Source organism: Podarcis pityusensis (assembly GCF_964106645.2).
Source record: "Podarcis pityusensis genome assembly, chromosome: 14".
Classification (NCBI taxonomy): domain Eukaryota; kingdom Metazoa; phylum Chordata; class Lepidosauria; order Squamata; family Lacertidae; genus Podarcis; species Podarcis pityusensis.
This window is the reverse complement of record NC_138039.1, coordinates 16,707,150-16,720,587: the sequence shown is the minus strand read 5'-3', so window position 1 is coordinate 16,720,587 and position 13,438 is coordinate 16,707,150. Positions and strand designations below refer to the sequence as shown.

The 13,438-nt window shown below is 40.6% G+C and overlaps 2 protein-coding genes across 3 annotated transcripts in view; one reads left to right on the top strand and one right to left on the bottom strand.

The window, feature by feature from the left end:
* Positions 1-13,438, bottom strand: part of IFT140 (intraflagellar transport 140) — a 78,414-nt gene that overhangs the window by 22,447 nt on the left and 42,529 nt on the right. The window lies entirely within an intron of this gene.
* The window catches only part of TMEM204 (transmembrane protein 204), a 31,382-nt gene that overhangs the window by 2,887 nt on the left and 15,057 nt on the right, over positions 1-13,438 (top strand). The window contains exon 2 of the mRNA XM_080982064.1: positions 11,410-11,565. Within this exon, the coding sequence (XP_080838190.1) occupies positions 11,410-11,565 (156 nt within the window). The remainder of the gene's footprint in view (positions 1-11,409; positions 11,566-13,438) is intronic.

Genomic DNA, 13,438 nt, shown 5'->3' with positions numbered 1-13,438 from the left:
ACTGTATATCCAAACCTCCTTGTAAGCTTAGTACCTGTACTAGCAAATCAGGATAAACCTGCAATAAACAGTTCATCTGGACACACCCTTATCTTAGGCAGGAGTGGGGAACTTTTGGTCCTCCAGTTGTTTCTGAACTACAGCTCTCATCCCTGGTCACACTTGCTAGAACTGATGAGAGTTGTAGTTTGGCAACATGTGGAGGACCAAAAGTCCCCCACTCCTGCCTTATCTGACACAACACAATCAATTTGCCCATATTTTGCTCTTGACAGGTTCTTATTCAATTGCTGTCACATACTGGTAACCATACGAGTCAGTATTCATCTCAAAATGTAAAATGGGCTTAAAAGTTGGACAAAAACAAGCCATACACATCCCCTCCCAAATTGAACCAGTTGTACCCACCCAGAAGTGTTATTGAGAAAGTGATGCCACTAAGAATTGCATTCAGTGAATGGAAAGTAAGCAAATCCAGTGAAGCAGGCTATGAGAGAGAAACAAAACTTTGCATACTCTGCATTCCCCCCCCCCCTTTCACAACTCTGCATCCTAAATAACTCAAATTCTGCTACAGGTAAAGCTGAATGATGTGATCAGAATAAGTTATACAAATCTGCATGCATTTGCTTTTTGTGCACACTACATTCTCTCCATCTCCCTGAGTACTGGAAATCTGGCCCAGTCCTTCCTACTCCTGGCTTTTGAAATTTGACCAGATGTTTCCCACAAATAAGCCACGAAGACTAGAAACTTAAGTTGGAACAGCAGCATGTGAAGGATGTTTGTCCCACCCTAGCGATGATACTGACAAAAATCCCTCACACCCCGCAATTACTGATAGAAAGAAAGCTCTTGTTCTTAAGATGTTGAGTTCTGTGCCAAAAAAGCAATTGCTGGTGAGATGTGATTGTGGAATTAATTAAATCATGCAGCCCTGCAACTGACTCATGTTCCATTTCTGTTTTGTTCATGTAAATCTTACTGAATGGTTAAGACAAGATGGGGTGGTGGGGAGGGATAAAACATGCTTTGTTTCTAATGTTGACACAGTTTGCAGAAGAAGTGGCAGAGGAAAAATGCAAATGGTATGAGAGTCTACCAGCTCCAGAGCTTCCAGAGACTTGTTCTAGGATATTCTCTTTCCCCCTCTTGCCTCCTCTGAAGAGGTGCTACCCCAACCTCTCAGCCTGCTTGTGACTGAGGAAACCACCCTCAGCAGATTCTCACAACAATTTTGCCTGTAGTTGGCTGCTTATTTATTTTTCCTGGCCCAGATTGTATCTTAGTCCAAGATGAAGACATTATATGAGATGCTCACAGAGGGACACTCCCCTTAACACTTCATCAAGAGCCAATCAGTTAAATGTCATCAGTTTAGAAGTCCACAGTCTATGTCAGGAGTGGCTGTTGTTGCTCCTGATCACAGGGTCTTGTTAGAATACTGAGAAGTCTGCATTTTACTTTTCTAAGAAAGAAAATTTTCTAGCACTCATGCTGGTACCGACAGATACATTACTGTAACATTTTTTTCATATGTGGTTCCCAGTGTTGAACAAAGCTGTCTAACCCTGACTCAGGCCTTCCTTCAGAAAGATCTGCCTATTAATTCTGTTCTATCCTATATCCCCTTTGTTTTTGTTTAAACCAATTCACAAACCAATAACTTACACACTAACCTCCAGTAATGCACCATATGTTGTAGATATTACTGCAAATTCATTATGCTATTTTTGTGATATACCAATGACATGAGAAGACTTGGTCTATTTATTTGTATCATTTAATATTCCTAATAAAGAACCTAACAAAAAGTTATTCCATAGCAGAAAGGTCTGCGGTTGTACTGCTACAAAGATATGCTGTAACTCCTGTGTCATACTGCTTCTGAAGTATAACTCAGTAATTGTCTTGGGAGGCATCTGTGTCTTTGCCATACAACGTATCTGCAAACAGCCATCCAGCCAACTACACTGGTTGGTTTGTGCTCTTGGACTAAATAGGGAACAAAATGATTTTAAGAACATCTGAGGTACTCTGCTAGATCAGACTAAAGGGCTATATCTAGCCCAGCATCCTCTTTCTCAAAGTGGCAAACCTGATGCCGCTGGGAAGCCCACAAGAAGGATGTGAGGGTTATAACCCTTTCATGCTGTTGTTTTTCCTGCAACCAGCATTTACTGGCAAGTGGCCTTGGAACGTGGGGCTCCATGCAGTTATCATAGCTAACAATTGTCAATAAATCTCCATGCGTTTCACTGATCTCCTGTTATGGCCATCACCATGTTTTGTGGCAGTGAATTCCATGCTTGAATGCTGTACAGATGACCCTTCTTTTTGCATGTTCTGAATCCACAGCCAAGCAATTTTACGGGATAACTACAAATTCTAGCATCATGTGATTTTCTAAACTTCTATCATATCACCCGTGCACTTTGAGTCACTTTTTTTCTAAATTATATAGCCCCAAATGGAAGGAGAAGCTTGGGTCTCCAGAAGATGCTAGCCTACAATTCCCATCAGACCCAACAAGACTGGGCAACAGTCGGGGATGACTAGAGTTGCAGTCCAATAGTATATGGATGGTCACAGATTCCCTATTCTTCCTTTCCCCTTTCCTTATTTTAACTGCCTTTTTAATGGGACAGAATTTAATATACTGTGGCGGCTATCAATCTTGAGCAGCTCAACTAAGCCAGGTCTGCTACTTAATGCACAAGCATGAAAAGGGAAGACCATAAGGTACATTTTTTGCCTCTGAAAACCAGAACAGCGTGGCACAAGAAAATCTGGCAGTGACACCACCCCAGCATTCTCAGAAGCCTCATGTGTCAAAAAGCAGATGCTGCACAAAAAGTCCAGATCAGTCTAAAAGCTTTGGCACACAGCCATTGTTCAATGGATTTACACACTGACAGAGAGCAAGTGTTAACTAATACACCATGTTTCATATGATACACAGAAATAGAACAGCTGACTTCTAACCTGATCTACATCCATTTCATGCTAGAGCACTGGCAGAGGAAGAAAAGTGGGGGGGGGGGGGGAGTGTACCGCTCCTGACAGCGTGATCCCAGTGGGGTGCCATTGCAGCTGCTAGCCCACCCGCACTGGGCGCCACGCCCCCGCAGGCGGTGTGCCATGCCCCCAGGACACATGCCACGCCCCTGCGGGCAGCACACCATGCCCCCGGGATGCGCGCTAGCCCCGCCACTGTGCTAGAGGAGAAGGGGGGGAAACTATGCGAGAAGGTAGCCAAATTCTGCAAACTCCAAAAAAATGCAACCCAAATTAGTCTAAGGTGTTTCCACCTTTCAGTTCCACTGTGGAAGAGAATGACAAAGAAGTTTCTAATATAGCTGTACTACTGTTAAGAAGCCTACAGAGCTCAAATAGAGTACACAAAATTAACCAATTTGCATACAGCTGCTTCTTTCCACTAATTTATTCTGCTTCTGCTTTTCACAGTGGAAGATAAAGAGCTCTTCTTTTAGCTCAGGGCAAGGGAGGAAATATACACCACTGCCTCTGATCACTAGAAGGCCTCCAAAACCTCCTACTTGTCTTGTAAGGTCTCATCAGGCCTAAATGGTTGTTGTTTTTTAATTAATCTAAACAGTTACATAGGTAACAGCCCTCCTTTAAAAAGAGAGCCAATATAGCATTACTTTTCAGGCATCTAATTCTTACAAGTGTGGTGTGATCATATGTAGAATACAGTATACGGTATTCAGTATACAGTATATTTGGCCCTGTGTATAATCTACTTGAAGCAACAGAGACAAAACATGGTTTATACAAGCAGTAAAATGAGGTGCTAATAAGAGGTCTAAAAGACTACAGAGTGTAGGGAGGATCAAAGTGCAGAGGCGGATTTAGGGCAGTGTGACCAGTTTTGCTGCACTGGGCACAAAGCCTTAGGGTTGTTGCAGGACGCTGCAACTATAACATAGTGAATTGAACAGAACAGAAGGCGAGGGGTGCATGTCCAAAATTTTGGCCTTGTACAGGGTGCCAGTGAAATTTGAAAAACCAAACTTCACCCCTGGGATCAGCAGCAAACAGGCCCCATGATCAGCACTGATTACCTCAGGGATAGGTGAATCTGTCAATTTGGGTTTATCTAGGTTTCTCATTTTTCCCATCTCTACATTTCCACATCAGACAACAAGGGGAAAAATCCATACAATTCATCAGCATTTTAGTGCAAATTTCTCCTAATCAACATAGCTACCTGTTGTTTGTTGTTGTTGTTGTTGTTGTTGTTTTAAAATGCATATAGTTTCTGCAAAATTTCAGGGAGTATTTAGAAGTGCTATGCCTCATTTTTGTTTGAAGTCCATTCTATCTCCTTGAGCTTGTACTACCTTGCTGATTCTCTGGATTTGAATGTTATCCAAATACTACAACCCATTAGAAGGTCCCCTCACACTGAACAAGTCTCCCATTCCTGGTCTGAAGAATTGCCTAAATCTCTTTAGATTTTTCTTTCTTTCTTTTAGAAAGCACTTGGCACTGGAGATGTTGAATGGGATGTGGGCTTCTTTGTCAAACAGCAATCATGGTGGTTATGAATGAGCTGTTGTTGCTGCCCAGAGAGCAGGATGCTTCGACGCTATTATAATGAGTGCTGTACTCAGACAGAGAGATCGTGTCTCTGGCTGTACTTGCAAAGGAATACTGTTTAGGCACTGCAGAGTCTAAAACCAATCATGGAAAGGAAATTAAATGAGGGGGGCAGGAACAGGGGACTTGGACGATTCTCAGGGATGTTGAAGACACAGGAAAAAGGCAAGTGATATGAAGCTTGTTTCTCAAAGACTCACAGAGTAATGAAGCTATTTCCTTATTATAGCTCTTAGGGTCAAGCATGTCTAGAGGTGGGGAGTGGCCCAATATTGTGAGTGTCTACGTGACTCCCATGTTCGCTAGATATAAACATCTGTCTATCCACAGGGTATGATTTATATAAAATACATTTTCACTATGAAATCCCGGGGGGGGGGGAGTGGCAGCGAGGCCAGAGGCACGGCTCTGTGTGGGAAAAAGAAACTGGAAAATGTTTATAGAGGCATCAAACCAGACAATCCCAGGGATCATTAGCCACGTCTCAAATATTTCTTCTTGGAAAACAGCCAGGCAGAAACCAGAAGATACCAAAAATAGAGTTTAGCTATGATAGGCTGTATTACTGAGGCCTCTGTGGTATTTGAGTGCAAACCAAAAGGATGATACAGGCAGGGTCCCAATTATGTAAACCCACATTCTTTGAACAAATCCTATGTATTTTGCCACACAATTGTGTCCTAAGACAATCTGAGGCACTTTAACATGCTTCTAGCTGGTATCATCTTCACTGAAAAGGACTGGGACGCTGGTCTGTTCAAAAGAAGGGTGGCGAGGGAGGATTTTTCAACCATTTCCAGCCTGCTCCTTGCTATTCTTTCCAATATTAGAAAATACAAGTTGGGCAACATTTGCACAGCCCTGTGGTGGGGGTTTTTTTTGTGAAGGGTTATGTTCTGATTCAGGATCTACATTTCAGCATCCGTGGCAAGTGGAGGTTGCAGTATGTGTACAGTGCAGCTTTGTTCTTCCCCATGGAGCAAACTTCAGCAGGCAAACTAGATCAGAGAAATAATCATGCATTGAAAAAAGGCTTACACCCCCTCCCACAATGCTGCTTCTCCTATCTAATTTGGGAGCCCTTATAGCTGCTTTGAACTACAAAAACACATCCAGTGTCACTTCAAGTTTAGCATATGCACAGATGTAAAGATGAAGTCATAATACTCTCTCAGTCACCTATGTAACCCCCCCCCCCAACCTCTGCTCTTTCTTTCTGCCAATAATGGCAAAAAGAAACATTCTTAAACATAACAATATGCAAGAAATTCACACATTGCACACACACACATATTTTTTCATCTAAGAACACATCGCTTGTCCTGCATGGAGAAGGTTTTTAATCTTCTCTGTGAAAAGAGATAAGAAATACCATCTCCCTTTGAAAACGCAAAGGTCCTTGCCTGGTGCTGCTTTAGCCAAGCATTTAAAGGCAACTGAAATATTATTTTCCAAACAAACTCTTCTGACCTGAAACTCAGCAAATCTCTTAATCTATCACTGTAAAAAACTGGATACATGTTTGATTGCCAGGGCAGCTTCTCACTGGTATAGAAACCATAAAAATAGAAGCCATAAAAATCTAGCCTTCTCCAATTCATATCACAGAGGCTCAACTTCAGGGGGCAGAACCAAGAGAGAAACATGCCGCAATCAGTCAGGACTGTTGACAATCATGCTACATTTATGTCTGAAACAAATTTTGCTCAACAAATCTTATCTGAAAAGAGTAACAGAATGTACCCCAAAATCCCAGCTAGCTCTATCCAAAAGCAACCTTTCAGCAAATAATTCACAGTTCAGTTTTAAAGTTTTAAAGTAATGTCGGCCACTGAAAGAGAAACAAGAAGATAGAGATGTATGTTTAAATCCTAAGCAGAATGAGGTTTCTAAATGAGATCATTTTTATTTAATTACACCAGCAAATCACATACTATTGTCTAATCTGACTGTTATGCATTTACAGAGCACTAATGTCCCTGAGGACATCATTTAGCATAACCAAATAAAGCCTGTGTTCATAAGTATGGAAATTAAATTAACTGTACCTGCCTTGGTCTAGTCTGGATAATAGAAATGAAAATCTGAGATGGTTTTGGAACTTGAATGCACTGTCAACTAGACCTAATTGATTTCCACTTGGTGGCTGCAGCGCTATGTACATTTCCATGGAAGTAAGTCCTGTTAAATTCACTGGTGTTTACTTACGAGTAAACATGCATAGGATCAGAATGCACCAAACTAATTAAAAAACAGCAACATCTGCTGTACAAGGTACAGGTTTGAATCAGAGCTAGATGTTACAGGAGATGCATGGCTGCCACCCAAAATATATAATGCACTTCCCCCTCTGGCAGCATCTAGTAATACAAAAGGCATGGCATGATGTTATTACACTAGACTTTTCCTGATCCCTGCTCTCTACTACACTGTGGCATTATGTTATCTAGTGTTACCACAAGTTATGGGAGAACTATGAAGAAGAGGTGCAGGGCTGCTGTTTCTGGTGAAAGCCACACAGCTTTCTGTAACTGGAAATAGAGTGATTTGTCTGTTCCCAGTCTGTATCAATTTTGAATGTCTATTCACAAGTTTGTTCTGAATTAAACCACTTCAGGGAGGGACGAAGCTGGGCACAACATGGGCTCCTCCGTGTTCTGGGGTGTCCCATGCTACCTTAGCGGCACAGAAAGCTCATATACTGCAGCTGCTCCCACATTGCCAGTGTAACTTAAGGTGTTCTAAACTGAGAATACACTCACTTAAATTAAAATTATGGGTAGCCTAATTAGGAGGCAAGCAGAAGACTCTTCAGTCTATTGAGCTTATCTCCTACCTTGGTAGCTAAGCAAGAAGCAACACAATTTCCCCTTATAGCATCAGTGTCAACTTGGCCCCTTGCCTGAAAACAAAGACCACCACAGCCAACCACAAATGAATAACCACACCATAGGCAAACCCCAACCTCTCTCACCACCAAAGGAACACAAGTGAACAACAAAGAACCTGCACAAGCAACGCTGACACCAAACCCTACATATAGTAAGTAAAATAGAAACATTGCCACCTGACCTCACCCCTCACCCCCACCCCCCTCCACCTCTTTCCCCCTTTTCTTCCTAATGTCTCAACAAATGAAACTGATTTGTAAAAATGTTACATGGTTAGTGCAGGCCCACTGAAAGAATTGTAGCATCACAATGATTTGTGTGCAGAGCTGGACCAGGAAGAAAGTTGTATGAGACCAGATTTGAAGGGTGGCCCCACAGAAGTCCAGTAAGTGTTGTGTAAAAAGACGTATTCATCAATGACACAACTTTTTAGGCTGCATCCAATGGAGTTTTCTTAAACTAGCCTGTCAAGAGTGCATCTTGAGAAATGTTAGGAACAAGATGTTGAAAGAGAACTAATCATGTGCATTTCAGAGAAGAGATGTCCTGACTCTGGAACAATGCCTGGAAGTTTGCCTTACAAGTGTCTCCTTTTCAAAATAAACAAAAGTATTACCCTTCTGATACTGCATTCTCATGCTTTTAAAAGTCGTGGGTGTGACTCCTCCAAGCACAGCTGCATCTTCTAAGAAGTAAAGTGGGAAAGTATACCTTACTGGCTTACCCTTGTTTCTGAATAACAACACCATAGTTGCTGGAAATGAGCTGTTTGATGGGAGTGGTAGGCTGACCCAGAAAGATGGTTTGAAGTACAGATGGAAAGGCCCTGAACACACTGTAGCAGGGAAGACATAAAGTAGTCCAGAAAGGAGGTCTCTAGAGCACAGACAACAGAGCCAGGCTACCCAAGTCCAGGGACAGTTATATCTGGCAAGTCACAAGTATTCTCAGAATATGAACCTGTTCCTTCAAGGACACTGCAATCCCAGTCAGGCCATTCACCTAGTTCCCAAACCACCCACCTGCAGCACCTGTCTTATTAGCCTCAGCTTATTGCTCCTACTCAATCATTGCTGCCAGACATCAATCCAACACTTTTGCAGCCTCTTCTGATTCAGATGGAATGGAGAGACAGAGCTGTGTATTATTGGGATATTAGCGCCTTAACACTCACTTAATATCAGAGCTTCTTGTATGGAAATCTTGAAGGAGGAGTCAGGGGATCTGACATGGATCTTAAAGGAAGACTTTTCCAAATGGTCGATGCAAGAGGAATCGGGCTTATCAACAATGTATCATGACATATGGGAAACCCATCAACAATTAGTTTTTAATGTAGAAGGCACAGCAGATTAAAAAATTCCAAAACAAGAAGGTGGGCCCCCTGAAATACTTTTGTCAGAGTGACAACACTGAACAATAGGTTGAGATGCTAATGATTACTGGCAATGCCACTGGTGATTGTGCAGAGCTTATACAAAGTCACAAGAAAAGAAAAGGAAAAAGAGTGTTTGCAATGGTTACAATGATGCTGTTTGTTAAATTCAAGGATATTATAAAGGTTGCAACAAAGCCAAAAGGAAATCATAAATGGGCAAAACAACCAGCCTTTAATGCAAAAATATTATATAACAGAGACGTAGATGAGGAGTAAACATGCAAGTTTGCAAGAGACACGTAGCAGCTATAACAATATAACAACAATTGTCTGGTACAAGAGAGAAGATATGGTAACAATATTCAAATATCTAAAAGCCTAGAGGATGGAGCAAAAAAAATTTCTCCTGCTCCAGAGAGTAGGATCTGAACCAATGGATTTGAGTTACAAGAAAGGAGATTCCAACTAAAGATCAGGAAGAACTTTCTGATAGTAAGAGCTGTTTGACAGCAGAACAGACTCCCAAGAGATGACCATCTGTCATGTACAATCTAGTTGAAATTCCTGCAATTCTATGATTCTATTATTCAAATGCAGTGTGCAGATACAATATCTTTAGAAAACTCAGCAACTTGTCTACTGCAAATCAAAGTGGAACTACACTTTAAAGAGTATATTTCACATCTTGAGAATATATAGCTCATTCCTAATCAGTGTTTTTGACTTCTAGAAATACATGTAAACCTTCAAGTTAGAAGGGATAAATTTTGGCTCTTTTCTGCTTTTACATTCTCATCTCTAAATTGGTTTTTATAATTGTAAGTGTTTTTGAAAGGTTTTAAAAGGTGAGGGTCCAAAAAAATTGCAGAGCCTTCTAACCCATTGCATCCTAAGATGTACATGTAGATCTATATCAGCTTCCCAGCCTCTAAAACAAGTTTTGCCCATTTTGCCTATATATCTATATTAAATTCCCACCCTAACTGAAGCCCATGCTGGTTTCATCTGTGTGCAGAGCAGATAGCAGAGACTTTAGTTAAAGGTGTGTTTGTTAGAGTGCTGCAAGGTAGGGGTTCCCCCACTGCATTATAATATCTTCATACATAGGGAAGATTACTCACATTCTTATTGTTAATACAGGAACTGTTTCACTTCAGGTCAGACAAATTGTCCATCCAGGCCAATATTATGCTCGCAGCTCTCCAGGTTGTTGGGTTGGAAAGGGAAATCTGTCAAGTTTGATTTCATAATTTTCTCATTTTTCTAATATTAAGCTCAGTTTTCTGCATGTCCATATCACTTGCGTTTTTAAAAAAGTTCTCATGAAAATTCATCAGCGAATTTCTTCTATTATGCCCATTTTGAATAATAGAACCTTTCACTCCCATAATACATCTTTATATGTTATTTTCACTATTATATGAATTTTGATGCACATTTTACCCTAGTATATGCATTTTTACACACATTACTTGGCTGGATAACTGCACTGTAAAAGGAAGGAAAGAAAAGTGCATTTTTTTGAAGAATGGCTACATTTTTATTATTGTATTATCTCAGAAAATGTGAATTGGTTAGGTTCGCTTTTAAATGCAAACTGAACTGAATTTCTACCCTGTTCATAGTCTCAGAGATATTTCCCATTATTTGCTACGTGGTCTCTTTTAAACATATGGAATCAGTTTGACAAAAATAAATTTTGGGTGCTTTAAAATTCTAGTTTAAGTGGTTGACCAACAATTCCACTATACAGGAGCATTTTATAAAACAAAACTCTGATTTTGGTTCTGGAAAGGTTTCCCTTCAAGTGCAGCCATTTGTACGGCAAGAAAATTCTACCTCATACCAGCAGGAAGCTAGGATGTTGCGCTGACACAGTGGTGCTTATGAATCCTAGAGGGAGAGGAAGGAAAAGGATGAAAACAGGAAATCTACCAATGAAAAGAAAATAAGGAAAAAATGTAGACCTTTTCAGCAAATGCTAATCCAGTGTAAAGTATTTCCTTTTAAATATCCACCATGGATATAGCTACTTGCATAAAAGATAAAAGTACAATGTAAATACAAAAGTCAAGTATAAAACACTATAATAATTGTACAGTAATGGCAACAGCAACCATCTCTTCTTAACAAAATACCTGCATGTATAGTGGTGATATCCATAAAGATCTCAAGCGTGGTGGTTTTTCTAGCAAATTGCTATACGCTACATCAGTCAGTGAGTCTGTATATTATTGAGTAGCGTTTTAATCCTGATCTTCCACAGGATCTCAGAACGCCAGACTCCCTTTCCCATCTTTATCCTCACAGCCCACTTGAGAAGCTGAGAGACTGAAAACCACACACTTTTGTGATATTTATGTTAATCTCTTTGTCTTAACTCGCGAAGAAGTACGAGTTAAGAAATCTGGGAGCACACAAGATTTTTCAGAAGGGACTGGAAATGGTTGGCTTCTCAAGCCTTTCACATTCATGCTAATGAACTAATGCCCTTTTGCCTTTTGTTCCCCACAGTGCAGTTTGACATGATGCGAGCCTGTAACATGATTGCCACGGTGGCTCTGACAGCTGGCCAGCTCCTCTTTGTGTTGGGATTGGTGGAACTGCCCATTATCTCCCAGGATACCCAGTGGTGGGAAGAAGCCATAGCCGCGGTGTTTCAGCTTGCCAGTACGTAATTTCTTTTTTTCAAGTGCTAACTTATTAGAGTGAAATTTAACAATAAAATGTTCCCACTACGTCTATTGCTGTTTCAAGTGCTCTGTAATATGGCTGAGCAAGTGCTGGTGCCGTGTATGACATTATCAGTGAAAAGCAAAATCACTACCGCCACCCCAGTGCCTGAGCCTGTTTGTGGACTTCTTGTTCATTTCTTTTTAAAAATAGCATTGGTTGTGCATTCAATCCAGTTGCACTAAATCTTCTCACTGCTCCACATTATAAAGACCAAGTAGGAACATGTGAAACAGTGTCACTGAACTTTTAAAAATACTTTAAGAACTCACAGATCTGTGCAAGCATGGTAAATCCAACTCAATCCTGATTCTTTCTTGGCATCTGGAAATCCTAGCTCTAGGCTAGGATTTCTGCATTAAGAGCTACTTGTGAGCCCCCCTCCTTGAGTTGGATGCAGCTCTTTTCACGTTAACTCTTGCTCAAATCTCTCCTTTAATACTTCTTAGTCTGAAAGCATTGAGTTAATGATTTGGTAGAGGAGTTGAATTTAAAACACAGATATATAATGAAGATGGTACCTGAAAACTGTATGATCTATGGGGAATCATGTTAATCAGTTGAGTAAAAACTTAATTTGTGTAAATTTGTGTTGATTAAGGAGGGTTGTTATGCAATCTACTCAGCTTCCCCAGGTAAGCTCAACCAACCGGACCCTCCAGAGCAGATTTTGGGGGCATGCAGGAGAGAAACTAGATGCCCTGTTGTCCAAGTGCATTTCCATTGGGCAAAGAGGGAGACATCATTGGATGTTGGCCCTAGTCATTTACGACTCAATAAAAAGGTGCTTTTCTCACTTATTATAGGTGTTAAATCAGCGATACACAAAGATAGGAAGATAATGCTTATTACTAATTACTGTGTTCATGAATTGCCATTATGAATTTCTCTTACCTATTTAACCTTTACATAGGAGTTATATGGGCTGACTCTTGCAATTTCGTAGCCTTTCCACCCTGCTGTTTACAATTTTTTTCTATGTGTGCGTCTATAAAGCAAAAATAAACATCATGCATCTGGTGAGCTCTAGTCCCCCAAAGTGGATACCACAATAAATTTAAGACACCAAAAGATGCCTTTCCTTTTTCCTCTAACAATTCTACAGGCATTCCTTCCACACTTCAACCACTTCATATGGTTACAGCCTAGTGTTACAGCCTGTGCTGTGTGTGTGCATTTTAAAATTTGATTTCTGACCCCTCCCAACTGCAGCAGAATGCAATTGTAGCAGCATTTTCTCTAAGCAGAGTACAAACGACCATTTTCAGAACTTGTGTGTGTTTAATGAAAAAGCATCTTGTTTGCATGTTATAAGGACACAAAAAGTTGCCTTATATCAGGTTAGACTCTCCTTTCAATCTAGCCCACTACTGTCTGACTGGCAGCAACTCTCCAGGGTCTCAGTCTTTTCTATCACATGCTATCTTGCCCTTTTAACTTGAGACACCAGGGGTTGAATCTGGGACCTTCTGCATGCAAAGCAGGATAATTTCTGGATTGTATTGTGGTTTGTGTCTTAAGTAGGTGCTTCATTCATTTGCTTTTGTAAACCACAAGGTAAGGAAAGCTTTCCTAACAGGCAGGATATACATTAAATAAAGAAATCCCTGTGCTCATCATATGATGAATGAGGAGGGGGTAATTTACACTGCCACCAGAGTGCTGGGCTTTTTTGTTGCTGTCACAAAAATCAGTGGGGAGTGGGGAACAGAATAAAAATGCTGGGCGCTGCATCATTGCCATTTCCTAAATTAATTTAATAAAATATTTTACCATAAACCAAACAGAAAAAACTATATAAGGAGATTAA